Source organism: Podarcis filfolensis, assembly GCF_964270895.1.
Source record: "Podarcis filfolensis genome assembly, chromosome: 12".
Taxonomy (NCBI): domain Eukaryota; kingdom Metazoa; phylum Chordata; class Lepidosauria; order Squamata; family Lacertidae; genus Podarcis; species Podarcis filfolensis.
In genome coordinates, this window is record NC_139614.1 from 15,462,987 (window position 1) to 15,480,898 (window position 17,912).

Sequence of the window (17,912 nt, forward strand, 5' to 3'; positions counted from 1 at the left end):
AGCTTATGATAGTCTCAAGGGCAGGTTCCTGAATGTAACTTCCTCTTCAAACATTAGAGAAAATACAAGATGGATACACGGTCCAGTTATGGAGATCTTGCCCCATGAAAACAAAATTTGTTATGGTGTATAATTTGTTCAACAGGTTTTCCTATAAATGCAAATTTTGTGAGGGTTTTTTTTCCCCCTCAGGTACTTTTATGTGCCAAATAATATTTTTTAAAGTTGCAAAACGGTAGAAACAAAAATTTTGTGAGGGGGGGTTTTCCCCCTCAGGTACTTTTATATACCAAATAATATTTTTAAAAGTTGCAAAACGGTAAAAACGAAATGAGTATGATACACACAATCTTGGTCTGGCAGAAATAGAGGCTTTAAAAGAGTAGAAGAAGCAAACTGCAGCTTGAAATAGTTTTATTTTGATCCGATTGTTTTCATATGGATTGGCCTTGATGGTTGTAATATCTATCTAACCCCACCCCCACCCCAAAAAGGTTGTAGTGTCATTACCATTTTTTGTTGTGGGATTGGGTAGAAAAGAACTATGTTGTGTATATCTTCATGATGGGGTATTCTGTCCGTGTTGTGATGGGTTAGGATGGCTTCCTAACACGGTTCCAGAGTTCTTCATTTGTTGCAATGCGCACACAGAGCTCCCTGCTTTCTCATTCACTTCAATGGAGGAACAGCATTTTCTTTTCTTTTCTTTAAGGTATGTGTACCCCCTCCTTTCCCAAAAGAGCCTCAAGGCAGCTTGCAGTAAAAAAAACAAATTATAATAAGCCACAATAAATAGAACAGGTAAGAAGCAATTTGCAGGAGCCAGTGAAGCAAGCTGAGAAAATATAAATAGCTCCAGCACTATTAAAAGCATCTGAGAATAGCATAGACTTTAAGTCTGTTCTTAAACCAAAGCGTTCTTAATCCAAGGCGTGCTTTCCTATAGCAGTGGGGGACTCAACTGACAAATGGAACACACTCAACAGGAAGCGAAACATGTTCTTATTCCAAGGCAAAGTTCACAAACCACAACACCTACTTCCGGGTTTGCAGCTTTCTTAATCCAAGTTGTTCATGAACTAAGCTGTTCTTAAACCAAGGTACCACTGTATAGGGAAGGGTTTTTTTTTAATGTTTAAAGTTTTATAATGTTTTTATATATGTTGGAAGCTGCCCAGAGTGGCTGGGGCAACCCAGGAAGACGTGGTGGGGGGAGTATAAATAGTAAAATCATCATTATGGAACGGAACGTCCCTATTTTCCTCAGAGAAACGTTGGAGGGTATGGCATGAGCACTTTGGTTTGGGTCCCGAAGCTGTGAAAACATTCACTAGACGCTGGCTGTGGTGATCAGCCCCTGTTAATAACTGGGCCATTATACTCTGCACCAGTTGAAAATTCTAGGTGCTTTTCAAAGGCAGTGTGTCATTCTCTCTATGAATCCTTCTGTCTGTTTGAATAAAGCTGCCGGTGAAGCTACCTTTCCCCAGAAGAAATCACTGGACTGCAGCAAGTATGATTTTATTTTAGCCTGACATTCATGGAAGATTATGGTTTTAAATTCACATTTAAATTATCCAGAATGAAGTGTGGAGAGAAGGAAGGAAGAGGGGTGGGAAAGCCCGTTTAATTCACAGGATGTCTCCCCTTCCGTTCCTTCTGCCCGAATGCATGTCAATATCATTGAAGCATTAAAAAAATATTTCCCACTGAAAATGCGTTTGGCAATCATTTCAGCTCGCTCCAGAGTCTCATGGCAAAGTGAAAAGACAATTTCTGAGAAGTACTCCTCCTTTCCCCCCAATGTTAAGCTAAAAACCTATTTAAAGTCTCATCAAAGCCAAAAGAATCCAGTTTAGTGGGATTTATGAGGCTGTTCCATTGGCTGCAGGAGAAATTATTTGGGGGTTTTTTGTTCAGCGTTTTAAGTTCATAACCTGAAAGTCACTTTAATCAATAGTTCAGCGTAATGAAAACTTACAGCTGTTGCTTTGGGAGGAAAATGTTACTTAGCGGTTTTTTTGTGTTTGGGTTTTCAGGAGATAGTGTTTCTTAAGATACTCCAGTGAGAATAGTTTAAAAGACAGGTCCTAAGTATTGCAGATGGTTAGGTTGTTAGCTCCATAGCTTCAGCATATGTATAAATGCAATATAAGGCTCCACCCACTCCTGTTCACAAACAGCTGCATATAATGCCCTAGCTTGCACAGTACAGTAAATGAAACTATGACTTTCTGGGACCACAGAAAGATGCAGGCTCCCAGATAAGAGTTTGCAGCTTCTTTGTTTCTCCCCATACCTTCTTGCTCCTGCACAACACGGAGGTAAGCCAAAAATGTGGCTTTCTGCAAGTGTGGGGAATCTTTGACTTTCCAGATGTTGTTGAACTATATCTCTAGCAAGCATGGCCAATAGCCAGGGAAGATGAGATTTAGACTTCAGCAACATCTGGGCAGCCAAAGGTTCCCCATGCCTGGCTTAGTATTGTCACCTGAAGAAACCTTGCTACAGCTCATGACTAGTGAGGAGAGAGCTTAAATATAAGACTCGGTTCAGGTGACACACTAAACCGTGGTTTGCACGGTCCCTATAAACCATAGTTTGGCTTACTGTGTTGTGCAAACCAGGCCATAGTGTGCACTTTGAGATTTTAGTTTTAGTGCTATACAGCAGTAGAGACTCATGCCTTTGGAAACAAATAACAGAAACCCTACTTCCTGTTGTAAGCTTAATACTTTGGGTGGAAAGTCTTTTCCAGCAGATTGATGAAGACTTGCGTGATAACGATGCCAATGCTGAGATGGAGACCCAACGAGTTTATGCACATCAGTATTTTCTGATTTTTGCTTTCCAACTGCAGCACCTAACATTTTGTCTGCTGCTACTTCTGAAGTTTGGAGAGAGTTGGGTTATGGCACACAGTGGTCAAAAGGGGCTACTTCATAGCCCTGCTACGTATTCCTTGAGTGACCATTTGGACCATAGGATGCAGCTATCTGTCTACAAGTCCAACCTAGTAGCAGGCCTTTCCCTCCCTCAAGATCCCACCCATTGTGATTAATATGTCATTGGGTCAGGGCTCATTCATAACTGTAGTTCGGGAGGGGTTTGCATGTGAAGTTGCCACACATCCAATCCCTGCAGTCTACTCATCCCAATAACTTCAGTCTATGGTAGTTCCACACCTGGTGCCTGGTGAGATATGTGCTTTTGGTGTGTCCTGCCTCTCTGGGCCTGTCTTGTCCACTTCTCATGCACATGGTCTCCTGCTGCTGTGTGGGAAATGGCCGCACATACATCCTGTCCTTTGGTAGACCTTCTATCCACATTTGGTGGCAGATTCAGATTGTTGATGGCAGGAAAAATAATCACTAATTATGTAATGCAGGTAAGATCCCCTGAGAGGTGAGGAATCTCTTCCTTGCATGAGTAGCCTCCTAGCTGAGCTAATTAGTACTATCATCAACTGAATGCTGTTATTAGCATTTAATACCAGGGACTCTTCCTACTCTTAGTTCAGAATAAAGTAGCAGGGAAGGGAGAAAGATAGCTATGCTATAGAAAGGCATGGCTATGGCAAGGTGGTAGTAGCAGCACCCTACCTAGTTACGCTGTCATCTGCTCATGTTATGGTCTCTGAAAACGGTGAAAATTGAGGCTTTAAATGTGTTAATAGTCAAAAGGTGCTTATAGCAGTGAGTGCTCCTGGTTCATTATTTGAGAAAAGGTCTCCATATACATCTTGAACCCATACCACTCCTTCCTTTGCCGCTCCCATCAAGCTTCCAAATTTACGGGGAGAAAGAGAAGAGGAAGGGGAGAGCAGCAGCAGCAGGGGCAATGGAGCTTTGTTGTTGTTTAGTTGTTTCCGACTCTTCGTGACCCCATGGACCAGAGCACACCACGCACTCCTGTCTTCCACTGCCTCCCGCAGTTTGGTCAAACTTGTGTTAGTAGCTTCGAGAACACTGTCCAACCATCTCGTCCTCTGTCGTCTCCTTCTCCTTGTGCCCTCCATCTTTCCCAACATCAGGGTCTTTTCCAGGGAGTCTTCTCTTCTCATGAGGTGGCCAAAGTATTGGAGCCTCAGCTTCAGGATCTGTCCTTCCAGTGAGCACTCAGGGCTGATTTCCTTATTAATGGATAGGTTTGATCTTCTTACAGTCCATGGGACTCTCAAGAGTCTCCTCCAGCACCATAATTCAAAAGCATCAATTCTTCGGCGATCAGCCTTCTTTATGGCCCAGCTCTCACTTCCATACATCACTGCTGGGAAAACCATATGTTTCTGCAAAACAGGGCACAAAGACTACATTCCCCAGTGCACCATTTGTGCACCAGGTCCATTTGTGCTAAGGAGTTATCCTTCATACAATCATAGTTGGAAGGGTCACCTAAGTGCCAACACCCAGCAATGCAGGAATCTCAACTAAAGCATACGTAACAGATGGCCACCCAACCTTTTCTCAAAAATTTCCAAGGAAGGCGAGTCCGCCACCACCCGAGGAAGACCGTTTCACTGTCAAATGGCTCTTACTGTCAGAAAGTTCTTCCTGAAGTTGAGTCAGAATCTCCTTTCTTCTGACTCGAATCCATCTTCTAACTTGTTCCATCTTCCGTGTGATAGCCCTTTAGATATTTGAAGATTGCTATCATATCTCTCCCCTCCACCAGTCTCCTCTTTTCCAGGCTCAACATACCCAACACCCTCAACTGTTCCTCATAAGGCTTGGTTTCCAGACCCTTGATCAACTTGGTTGCCCTCCTCTGCACATGTTCAGCTTGTTGATATTCTTCTTAAATTGTAGTACCCCAAACTGGACACAGCACTCCAGGCGTAATCTGACCAAGGCAGACTGGGGCTTTACTGTGACTTCCCTTGATCAGGACACTATACTTCTGTCCCCACAGCCCAGAATAGCATTGGCCTTTTTTTTGCTGCTGCATCAGGCTGTTGACTCGTGCTAAGCTTGTGTCTACTAAGACCCCTAGATCATTTTCATATGTACTACTGGCAAGCCAGGTGTCCCCCACCTTATATTTGTGCAGCTGGTTCTTCCTGTCTAAGTGTAGAACTTGACATTTCTCTATTGAAATTCATTTTGTTAGTTTGTGTCCAGTTCTGCAATCTGTTAAGGTCCTCTTCAATCCCAATTCTGTCATCTGTGGCATTAGCTACCCCTCCCAGTTTGATATCATCTGCAAATTTTATTAGCATCCCCCCAGCACCTTTATTCGGGATGCGGGTGGCACTGTGGGTTAAACCACTGAGCCTAGGACTTGCCGATCAGAAGGTCGGTGGTTCGAATCCCCACGATGGGGTGAGCTCCCGTTGCTCGGTCCCTGCTCCTGCCAACCTAGCAGTTCGAAAACACGTCAAAGTGCAAGTAGATAAATAGGTACCGCTCGGGTGGGAAGGTAACGGTGTTTCCGTGCGCTGCTCTGCTTTGCCAGAAGTGGCTTAGTCATGCTGGCCACATGGCCCGGAAGCTGTCTGTGGACAAATGCCAGCTCCCTCAGCCAATAAAGCGAGATGAGCCCAGAGTCGGTCACGACTGGACCTAATGGACAGGGGTCCCTTTACCTTTAATACCTTTATTCAAGTGCATTATCAGGCATAGGCAAACTCGGCCCTCCAGATGTTTTGAGACTACAACTCCCATCATCCCTAGCTAACAGGACCAGTGGTCAGGGATGGTGTTGTAGTCCCAAAACATCTGGAGGGCCAAGTTTGCCTATGCCTGACTTTATAAAGACGTTGAACAACAACGGGCCCAGAAAAGAACCCAGCGGCACCCCACTTGTCACAGGATGATGAGGAACTATTAGTGAGCACTCTTGGGGTTTGGTCTATCAACCAGCACTGGGACCCATACTGAACCTGCCCTCCTTGGTGGCAATGTGATATTTCCTTGAGGAGCTGGAGGGCACTCTCCTCCCTATAGTGGATAAATCCCTTTTGTGCTCACTTGCTTAGAATGGCTGGTTCATTTGCGTTTGGAGCGCTCACAAAGAATCAAGGCTCTTTTGGGACATGCACCCCCTTAGTTACTGCATGCAATGTGACCTTTAGGGGGGGGAATCTGAAATAGCCCCTTGGATTTCTGATTCATGATCAGGATCATGGCACACAGGAAGGGGATGGTTTATTATTTTTACATTTAAAAGCAATTGACCCTTGTCTCCCATGCTGTGAGCTTGCTGAAAATCACTCTTCCCCCTGAAGCAAATTGCAAAAAGGTTTATTAGGACCACAGCAGTGGAGGAAAGGTTTGGGTACTCACCCCCACATGCCTCAGTTGCTGGTTTTGATTCACATTAAATTCAGGAATGCATTTAATGCCAGGCACAACTTGTCCCTTAAACTTTTCCTTTAAAGTTGACCCAACCAATCGTTTGAAATATCTTAAATATCGCAGTAGTCTTGTGCAGGGCTGGCCTTGTCTTGCCTTGCCACAAAGCAGAACCTGCCAGCACCATCAGGTTATTTTCTGGGGCGGGTGTTCTTTGGTACCATCTGAAAGGCAGGAAATTGTCAGTTGTTTAATTGGTTATATTTTCCATTGCTTGGGAGGGTGAACCATTGCTTAGGCTGCAGTTTGGATTTTCCCCTTCAGGTACTGCAAATGTCTTAAGCTAGCCCTGCCATAAGAGAAATCTTTCCAACCTGAATTTAGAGAAAGAGAGATAATCAGTTTGCTTCCAGTGACATATGTGTAAAGATTTTGGGACCAGACCGCGAGAGAGCATTGATCATTGACAGTCGATGTTTGACATTCTGGCACTTAAGTAACCCAGGTTTTTCGCAATGTTTCGGATAGAATACTTTTAAAGACCAGTTTGCTGCTGAGAATGTAAAATGTAGACATTGTTAGTCTTGTCCTAGATTCCCAGACCTTATTGTATTTAGCTTGTCGCCCTCACTGGAGAATTTGAACAGTGCAAACAATATTTTGTTTTGGATCATTCCACAGGGTTCAGCACCATTTTTTGTCAGCGCTACAGCTGGCACCACAGTTCTGGGAGCGTTTGATCCTCTGGATGAAATTGCCGACATCTGCGAGAAACATGACCTTTGGCTGCATGTTGATGTAAGTTAGTTTTATTAACATTTGTTCTTCGTTTCACTTTATTAATCCTTCTTTTTAACCGCGGAGCCGTTCTCACACATGCTGGGGGGGGGGGGGAAAGGGCAGCCGATTTTGCAAACCCAACTAATGGTGTTCTAAAAACCGAACTACATTTTGTTTAATGCATAAATCTGTGGACTGTCTCTCTCTGAAGAGTTCAGTGTATCTTTATTTTGATGTAGCTTAGCTTGAGAGGTTGTTTTGCCCAGACATATTTGGTAACTTTCACTATCTAAGCCCTGTACAACATTACATTAGTTTTTCATTGTGTAATATTAAGAGCTTGCCTGCATAGTAGTAGTAGTAGTAGTAGTAGTAATAATAATAATAATAATAATAATAATAATAATAATAATAATAATTTATTTGTACCCCGCCTGGAGCTGGGCTCAGAGCGGCTAACATCATATAACTAATACAATAAAAACAAGCAATCAATAGACTAAAATGCATCCCAAAATTAATTCAAATAAATTAAAATTAAAACTGAACAAATGACAATCCTCAGGTTAAAATTGAAAGCGGTTAATACTTGCCAGGACCAACTGTTTCCACTGATATTATAAGGACCTGTGAGAGGGCTGGGAACCCTCCTTCGTGCTTCTTCTTATACAAAGAGAAAGTGTCAGACTGAACCCTGACCAAAGGCCTGGTGGAACAGCTCCGTCTTGCAGGCCCTGCGGAAGGATGTCAAATCTCGCAGGGCCCTGTTCTCTTGTGAGAGAGCGTTCCACCAGGCTGGGGCCACGGCCAAAAAGGCCCTGGCTCTGGTCGAGGCCAGTCTAATCTCTGTGGGGCCCAGAATCTTCAGGGTGTTGATTTTTGTAGACTTGGACTTTTCCTCAAAGGTTGTGTATGCCATAACATAACCTTTTGTTTTATTATTCCTCCAAGGTGCTCGTGGTTCTTTCATAGGCTCCTTAGTGGAAGAAGGGGAGTTTGAGGGGGACTTCTTCCAGGCACTGGGTTCCCCTTCCTGCCACTATGTGAGGATTAGGCGAGAGCTCTGAAGACTGCTTGCAATCTCCCAGTGGGAGCAATTCCCCATGTCTGTTTGAACTCCTGAAAAAATTAGTTAGAAAATATTAGTCTGGTTGGCAGAGCCATTGGTCTTCTGAGTCCGGGACGATGGTGGTTAGGAGTTTATTATCCTATTGTTTAGTGAATGTTGACTTATTTATCCTAAATATCTAGAATGACTCCTAGATTTCCATTTCTGTGCCAGTGGTACTATCCTTTAGCAATACATTGTTTCTCTGTGGGAATTCCTTTAAAAAGAATTATACTTTTCAGTTATATACTTTTCACTGATTTTAATTTTAAAACTTGACTTCCTTCCCCTCTGTCTGAGGTTCCTTAAATTTATTTTTAATATCTTCTGCAAATCCAAATTAACTTATTTATTGATCACACACACACACACACACCCCTTATATAGCTGCAGGTTATTACAATAATCCTGCCAGTGTTTTTATCTGTTTACAATTTATCTGTAAATATCCAACAAACCATTTCCATTCTTTTATATATATAAAAAGTTTGTTATCATGATTTCTTCCAATAGGTTTCGCTATGGGAATTCCAGCACAGTTCTTTTTCCTCAACATCTAAACATTCCAAAACTGTATGACTTGCAGAAATATCCATTCATGGTGAATGACTAAATAATTTTCAAATTACCTAAGTGGTATTACTGTAGGCTTTCAGTAAAGCAGTTTTTGCAAACACAGCTAAGGAGGATTAACGTAACATGAAAGTTTGGTAAGCTTCCCCCCCCCCCCGAAAAAACCTGAGAGTTTTTACTATTTTCCTGATCTTCTTGCAGATGGTTTATTGGAAATATGCAAATCTTTTTGTTGTTAAAAGTGCCTTCTTTCGGAATCAGTGAGCTGTTGATTGCTTGGAAATAATGCCTTTGATAAGGCTCTTTATTTCTTCAGAGTAAATCATTTGGAGAAGCTAAAAATAAATTGCTTCCCTAGTATTATGTTTCATGCCATCGGCTGATGTAGCTGTCGTAGGGATGTTATTTGATTCCCTTGGGAAGAAGAGGCCCCATTCATAATTGTGGTGGGAAGATTTCTCTGCAGAGTTGGCCCAAGTGGTCTTTTTGTGTGTTTAAGGATGTGGAAAAATGTCTTCCAGGTATGAGCTGATCCCAGAGGGATGGATGCAGAGTCTATCAAGGGCATGTCTGCTGTAATTTATCACTCTCTTCTGTCCAGGCCTCCTGAGAAAAAGCTATATATAAAATGTGCTAAATTTGCAGTGGCTTGGGAAGAGATTCAGATCACCAAATATAGGCTGTTATTTATGACCCAAGGCTATATACAGCGTGATCCTATATGTGTCTGCTCTCTTGTTCCTAAATCCCATGAAACATCCTTTTCTGCTGAAACGGCCTTTCACCTTCCACATGTTCTAAATTCTCCCTGCGCAAGTAGAATGCTTATGAGTATTCCACAACTTCAGAACATATTCCATGATGGCATAGCAGCTTCAGTAGTGGCTGTGTGTGGAACTTGCAGTGTCGTCTGGTTATTTTATCATTTATTAAATTTTAATTCTTCCCTTCCTCCTAAAGCAGTCCAGCATCGCAATTATTCCTGAAACTGACAATAATTCAAGAACCTCCAAGTGTCCCTATTTTCTAGGGACAGTCCTAGATGTAAAGAAGCCGTCCCAGTTTTTGATTTGATCCCAGAGTGTCCCACTTTTCCTTAGTAAGGTAAAGGGACCCCTGACCATTAGGTCCAGTCGTGGCCGACTCTGGGGTTGCGGTGCTCAACTCGCTTTATTGGCTGAGGGAGCTGGCGTACAGCTTCCGGGTCATGTGGCCAGCATGACTAAGCTGCTTCTGGCGAACTAGAGCGGGGCACGGAAACGCTGTTTACCTTCCCACCGGAGCTGTACCTATTTTTCTACTTGCACTTTGACGTGCTTTCAAACTGCTAGGTTGGTAGGAGCAGGGACCGAGCAACGGGAGCCCACCGCGTCACAGTGATTCGAACCGCCAACCTTCTGATTAGCGAGTCCTAGGCTCTGTGGTTTAACCCACAGCGCAACCCGCGTCCCTTTTCCTTAGGACGTCGCTATTTTCATGTTGGAGGGTATGGGGTTATGCAACCCCTGAGCCAAAGAGATAACTAACTAACTAACTAACTAACTTCCCTGCACAGGGAAGTTTTTAGATGTTTAATGTTTCGTTATGTTTTTACATGAGTCGGCAGCCGCCCATTTTCATTGAAAGAATGTTGGAGGCTATGTAATATCAAGTTATAATTGCTGGGTTCCACTCTGCTTGAATGTATGCAACAGATAAAGAGATGGGAGTATAAATCTTCCAGAATTCATTTTGAAGATTCTCACTAGTTATGGTTAGTTTCCATGATTACTCATGTAAACAAACACCTTTGGTTTTATTCAGCTGTTCAGTGTTCTGTAACTTATTCTGCTGGCAGAACAATAGTAAAATATTTCTGAAGAATTTCGAACAAACTTTAGACTGATTGATCCATACCATGTATCTATGTATATAGTTCAGAGAAGGTACTTGCAGCGACATACTGTGCTTGTGTAACTGAGGCCTTATTCGAGCCAGTATATATGTCTTCTTTTGGATTCTTTGAAATGAGTGGCGCAGTCAAGAGAATCCAGTCCGTACCGTCCCTGCCGTCTAAACTTTTAAAACCCTATAATGAGAGTAATAATAAAATTATACAGTGCTGAACTAACACTTTATAACTTTTAATAAATATCTCCACAGGCATCGTGGGGAGGCTCAGCTTTGCTGTCAAGGAAGCACCGCAAACTTCTGCAAGGCATCCACAGGTAGATGACGTTTAATTTGGAAAGGGGATAATTAAAGTCAAATGCAAGCATTTTTGAAGTCTCATTGACTTCAGGGAGACCATCATTTCCTCATTGAAACCACAGACACTCACGTTTCATTTTGGATAGATTGTGTCATGGTCACTATGAGGATGTTGATTGGAAACCTGAAGAAAAAGTCTGCTATATCATATGCAATCACACTGCAATTGCAAAGTAATTTTCTGCTTTTGTCCATTTATCACTTTCATAGAGCCAATTCGGTGGCATGGAATCCTCATAAGATGCTAATGGCAGGGATCCAGTGTTGTGCCCTTCTGGTGAAAGACAGTTCCGTAAGTCTTCTTTTTTTAATTTCCCAAATGCAGCTGAAGTGTGTTTCTGCTGCATTGAGAAAATAGATAAATTAACTTAGGTTTTCCAGTACAAAAGCATAACATTGCAGACAGTGCAAACAGTGCATGAGGGGCTGATAAGGGGTGACGGGAAATACCTGATTTCTGCATGTGAATGACACCCAAACTTCTACTTATTTGCCAATACAGTGGTACCTCAGGTTAAGTACTTAATTTGTTCCGGAGGTCAGTACTTAACCTGAAACTGTTCTTAACCTGAAGCACCACTTTAGCTAATGGGGCCTCCTGCTGCTGCCGCGCCGCTGGATCGCGATTTCTGTTCTCATCCTGAAGCAAAGTTCTTAATCTGAGGTAATATTTCTGGGTTAGCAGAGTGCATAACCTGAAGCGTATGTAACCTGAAGCGTATGTAACCCGAGGTACCACTGTATTTTAAAATTAGCAGCTCTGATTAGCTAATTTAGGACTGTGCGCATGCCCATTTCAAGTAGCAATAGATTAAAGTAAAGGTAAAGGGACCCCTGACCATTAGGTCCAGTTGTGGCCGACTCTGGGGTTGCGGCGCTCATCTCGCTTTACTGGCCGAGGGAGCCAGCGTACAGCTTCCGGGTCATGTGGCCAGCATGACTAAGCCGCTTCTGGCGAACCAGAGTAGCACACGGAAACACCGTTTACCTTCCCGCTGGAGCGGTACCTATTTATCTACTTGCACTTTGACGTGCTTTCAAACTGCTAGGTTGGCAGGAGCAGGGACCAAGCAATGGGAGCTCACCCCGTCACGGGGATTCGAACTGCCAGCCTTCTGAGCGGCAAGTCCTAGGCTTTGTGGTTTAACCCACAGCGCCACCCGTGTCCCTTAGCAATAGATTACATGACTTTAAATAGGTTTGGATCCGGATCAAATTTAAGAAATGTATATTGGAGTCTACAAATATAGATACAGTTAACAATTTATCATTCTATTTGATATATATATATATATATATATATATATATATATATATTCATTCTTTTCCAAATCAATGGGATTAGGAAGTGTTTAGAAGTTAAATGCATTAGTGGGCAAAATAATGACTTAAATGAATAGGACTTCGAAAAATATGGGAAGGCATGTTGGAATGTCATTGAATTAACAAAAAAAAAGTTGGGGGAAGGTGAAAGGGTTTTTAAATTGATTGAAATGGGAAAGCGCTTGGAATGCAGAGGCAGTGAAATGCGGAGATTAGTAAATCCATTGTAAAAGCACAGATCAATCAAAGCAATTGCTGGGTGTCCTCTTACGTTGACAGGAAGCGCTGGGGAAGATCACAATGTCTCCCAGGATGTCCTGTTAAAATAAACCTTTCCCTAAACAAACCCTGTCACCACAAGCTTGCATTTAAGTGTCTGCCTGTTTAGCTAGGAGAATCGTAACCAAGTAGGCTGATGTTTGAGATCCTTTAGAAAATAAAATGTTCACTGTACTGAAAAACATTATATAGATGTATTGTCATTTAAAAATTTATACCAAAAGTTGATGCTTGACTGCCTCTCCAAATCACAACATTGTTCATCATAGGGTGGATTTGACTTAAATCAAATCAATTTAAATCACGATTTAAATCACTAGTCAGTAAGACTTGATTTAAATCTCTTTTTTTTACAGAAAGACTCATTCTTGCTGGTAAAGTCTTAATATTTACAACCAGATGTAGGTTTCATTTTTGGAATGATAAATTTTCAGAGTAGTTTTTACAGTTATGTCAAAAATTACTGATTTGGTTATACTATTAGAAATACATTGACAGAAAATTATGAAATTATTGTGAAGTTTAGTAAGTTAACTGTTTAGATTTGTACAACTTTTCTGCTGTACTTTAATGGAAGGAGAAAAATAATCATTTCCTTAATAACAATTTATTTAACTAAAACAATAACAGTATAGCATATGTATCCATGTATCCATGTATGGATGTTTGTTAACTGATGTGGTTAAACAATTTTTTTAAAAAAACTTACTGAGTTTTAGCACACTTGAAAAACTTAAATCATTTCCTGATGGATAGCTTTTGGACTATAACGTAACTTAAATAGAAAACTATCTTTAGAAAGATTTTTCCTCCAAAAGCATTTTATTTTTAAAATCTGATTTAAATAAAAAAACCCCGATTTAAATCAAAAAAATTCAATTTAAATAAAAAAAATCCGATTTAAAAAATAATAATCATTGATTTTTATCCACCCTGGTTCATCAAATATAGAAAGGTTCCAGATTTCTGTAAATTCAGGGACCAGGTTATTTTTTCATATGATGAGTTGGTAATTATTTTGGATCCAGTAGATCTGTGCTGGCATAGAGCAGAATGTACATCCAGAAATACTGCATGAGTATTCACTGTGGCAGGGGAAGATGTTTCATAGACATAGTTCATAATGTACATGAATTGTTCATCAGCATGGTAAGGAACGTTGAGAGCCCCTGTTTCAGCAGGCTCTGGGTAGCACGTTAGAATCGCTGAGTTTTCATTTGCATCCTAACTCTACGTCTGTATACCCATATACCAGTGGCTAGGCAGGTGTGAGATACTCGTGCATTGGTGGGCAGATATAAAAGAACAAAAAGCATTACATGGAAAAAGAAAATATGGTTATGTATCAAAGCACAATGTGGCTCAAGCTTAGCTGACAAGGGTGACAGAAATCGCATCAGGAAGTCTGCTCCACGACTTTGAAAGGCCGCGTTCCACACTGGAGAATAATGTTTGCAAACCGAGAAACCTTTCCAATTCCCATGTTACATAATTAGTATTCCAAGACACAGTTTCTCAAAGAACTGCTAATTTAGTTTTTTGCAGTGTTGAGGTCGGGGGGGGGGGAGATGCAGGGAGTGATGGCAGGTGGACAGCAATAGCCATGGAATCGAGAAGATATATCCATGGCCACTGTAAGGCTGGGTTCATACGTATACCCCCAATTCTTCATTCTTCATCCAAAGTTGCTTACAACCAAGACACTTGCGAAGGAAGGAAGGAAGGAAGGAAGGAAGGAAGGAAGGAAGGAAGGAACTTTAAGGTATACAGTATTTTGAGAAGATACCTGTTTCCATACTTGGAAGTGGTTGAAAGTACACACATGCTGAATTCCTGCAGTTTTGAGATAATTATCTAAGTCAGTGGTGTTGCGAATTTAGCAGTTTAATTGCGCTGCGGAAAGCGTGCTGGGGAGAGCACACGTTCAGGAAACAATGAAGAGACGCAAAAATATATTTTGCTTGGCTTTAATTACAAAAACAAAAACTCCTCTTACGTTAAATCTATGAGTATGACCCATCCATCGACCCATTCACCAGGGTACTGAGAGAGGCACACGCTGCTCTTTATATACTATACCCAATTGCTGACACAGGTTAATTAACACAACTTAACAGCACCTGCTATACAGTGAACCTTAATATTTAAATAAACCATTCAACAAGTGGTGTCCAAACTTTTATCAAAGAGTGCCCAGATTTGATGAAGTGAAGGGCCGTGAGAGGCGACCAAAGGGCCAACCAGTTATTGACCTGTTTTTAGGATTGAAGTTGTTGACCTTTTTTTAGGGTTTTACCCCAGGAAGTAAACTGCCACAGGGGCTGGATTAAACCAACCGGCAGGCCAGATTAGGCCCCCAAAATGGACTTTGGACATGCCTGATCATAATGATATATTCGCCGATCTTTTCCTTCTTTTTGCCATTCAATCTGCAGGCTCTATTTCCTGAGTCAATGTTTCAAATTCTTCGTTTATTTCCTCTTGGGTTAAGGCTAAGGGGTTAGGACTTGCCTCAGGCCGCCAGGAGCTCATTGCTGAAGTGAGATTTCAGCCAGAGGACTTAGTGGCTCCAAGCTCATTTCCTCATACTGAAACCCACAAACATAATAGGGAGCCAGACACATTGAATACATGAGGCCGTAACTTCCAGGTGACATGTCTAGGATTGCATTGTTAATCACTCTACTGCAGCCATCTGTCTTCATGAGGAAGATTAGTCGCTTCTTGCTGGCAAAGTGTTGCTCATTCTTAATTTCCATGCATAATTATTTGTCAGTTTGTTGGGATGGGCTGCAATGTTTAGTCAGTTAATTGGTTAGGTGAATTGTTTGAAAACAATTTGATTGACTGAAAAAAAAGCTCCTCAGTTAACCCGGCAGCAAATCTCGTAATACTACTATTTCTGCATAGATATAAAAAATCCTGTAGATGAAAAGGCCCACCTGTCAGCTCTAAAAAGTGTAGATAAAGAGAGGCATTACTTCCCAGGTGAGAGAGAAGAGAGAACTTCTTCTTCCAAGATGCTACCTGCTGTGATACATCATCTGAAAACAGAGAACGTGTCTTGTTTTTTCTTTAGAACTATTTTTCAAATAATGCAAACTTATATGCATCAAGGTCTAAAATCCTTGCTTAACCAGCAGAGATTCCTTCCATCTTATAACAACCCTGGTTAAAATCACCTGATCAGGGAGGTTGTCACACAAATCGCTTAGAATTGTGGTGCCTGTGGAGTCTCCGCAAGCCACCCATTTGTGAGATGTCATACTGCACATGGATATTAAGCGTCTGCTGAAAACTTTCCTGGTCTGCCAGGCAATTAAGAGTACACCCCCACAATGGTCAGTTGGTGTTTGTTTTTAATTTCTTTCTGCTGTTAACTTTTTATGATTTTATCGACCAGTTTTTACGTTTTCATACTGCTGTAAATGGCTGTGATCCCCCCCCCATACAGTGGTATATAAATATTATTATTTTTAAATAAATAGATATACAGTGGTACCTCGGGTTAAGTACTTAATTCGTTCCGGAGGTCCGTTCTTAACCTGAAACTGTTCTTAACCTGAAGCACCACTTTAGCTAATGGGGCCTCCTGCTGCCGTGCCGCCAGAGCACGACTTCTGTTCTCATCCTGAAGCAAAGTTCTTAACCTGAAGCACTATTTCTGGGTTAGCGGAGTGTGTAACCTGAAGCGTATGTAACCTGAGGTACCACTATAAATATTCTCCTGGAGACTTCCATTGATCTATCTATATTGTTCAATGTCAGGCTTCGGGGAATTCTATCCCTCCCCAGTCGCAGCAAAAAGCATAGAAAAACAAAGAAGAGTTCTTACTTAATGAGTTTATTCAATCATCACAGCGAGAGACGAAGGAAGGCAGTCCGTCTCCCATTAATGGCGTCACTCCAACTGAGCTCCTCCCCCTCCCTTCCAAGCAACAGCACTTCCCCTTACAGTGGCTGCCAGGGGCTAATTTTCTCTGAGTCTTTTGCTCTTGCACTCTCAACGAATGCCAAGTTCTGGGAGAAGGGGGGCGGCGGGTTCAGAAATACTGTCCAGTGAGAATGTGTCAGCTGGTTGCTCTGCCTCCCCTGGCTCTGTCTCCCCCCTCCTTTTCCCCAAAGCTTCTGTCTGTCTGTCTCTGAGCTGTGTCCTTCCTCAAACCACTGCTGTAATTCAACGCTGACTTCCTCTTCTCTGGAAGCCGGCTCCCTCGGCCAATAAAGCGAGATGAGCGCCGCAACCCGAGTCGGCCATGACTGAACCTAATGGTCAGGGGTCCCTTTACCTTTACTTTAAGGAAGAGAGGAGCCATTTATAGTCCTAAAAGGGAAAGTTTTAACAATCCTTTAGGGAGGCCATTGGAGAGAGAAGACTGGATGTCAATCGGTCTTCTTCTAAATTTAGCATCACTAAGGGAAAAGGTTTAAAATATGCAAAACACCCATACGCAATGTAACAAAAGAGCCTGCCCACCCCCTATTCTAAATCAGCATCCCGATTCTACTGTGGCCGACCAGTTGCCTTTGTTGACCCAAACACAGCACATGATAGCAATATCCCTCTCCGACAGCTTCTGTCCGTCTGTCTCTGAGCTGTGTCCTTCCTCAAGCCACTGCTGTAATTCAATGCTGACTTCCTCTTCTCTGGAAGCTTCAGGAGAAGTGGGGCGGTGATCTCCTCCGTCTCGTCCCCTTCAGTCCAGTCCCTGACATTCAAGCACATAGTTAAACTGGTGGAATTTGCTTGCATGTGATGTAGTGATAGGTGGATAGGTGGGTTTTAAATGGGCTAAGAAGACAAACCCGTGGAAGTTAAGGTTATCCATGGCTGCTGGTCACAATGGCTACATGCTGCCTCCAGGGTGGGAAGAATGCCTCTGAACGCCACTTTCTGCAGAACTGTCAGAGAGGGATATTGCTATCATGTGCTGTGTTTGTTTGTTTGTTTTTAAAGATATTTATTGAGATTTTACAAAAACATAAGTTTACAAAATAGAAAAAAGTCACATAGAAAGAAAAAGATACAAAAAAGAAGACATAGAAAAATACATAAAAAAGAAAAAAGAGGAATAAAAATACAAAAAACAAATAGATAAAAAAGAATTAAAAAACAAATCCGTTTTTAATAACTTTAAACTCATTAGCTTGTTTCCTTGGCCTCCTCACACCTCCCCTTTTTGTATTCCCATTTAAATAGTCAAATCAGCAAATCCTTACCCTCTTTCGTTTATCTTAACTCTATATCTTAACATATTATAACTCTATATTTTCATCCATTTATCAATTCATTTTTGCATATTCTT

At 41.8% G+C, this 17,912-nt stretch overlaps 1 protein-coding gene and 1 long non-coding RNA gene across 7 annotated transcripts in view; one reads left to right on the forward strand and one right to left on the reverse strand.

Annotated features, from left to right (window-relative positions):
* GADL1 (glutamate decarboxylase like 1) overlaps window positions 1-17,912 on the forward strand; it is a gene marked incomplete at its 5' end in the record, with an annotated part of 94,068 nt that overhangs the window by 28,949 nt on the left and 47,207 nt on the right. For all 6 annotated transcript variants that reach the window (XM_083578077.1, XM_083578079.1, XM_083578078.1 and 3 more), the window contains 3 exons: window positions 6,975-7,091; window positions 10,897-10,961; window positions 11,215-11,296. In XM_083578077.1, coding sequence (XP_083434203.1) covers window positions 6,975-7,091; window positions 10,897-10,961; window positions 11,215-11,296 — 264 coding nt within the window. The remainder of the gene's footprint in view (window positions 1-6,974; window positions 7,092-10,896; window positions 10,962-11,214; window positions 11,297-17,912) is intronic.
* Window positions 7,496-16,620, reverse strand: LOC310745618. Its single transcript, XR_014540234.1, has 3 exons — window positions 16,442-16,620; window positions 11,075-11,128; window positions 7,496-8,192 (listed from the first exon to the last, which is right to left on the reverse strand). It is a non-coding gene; the product is annotated as an uncharacterized lncRNA (long non-coding RNA).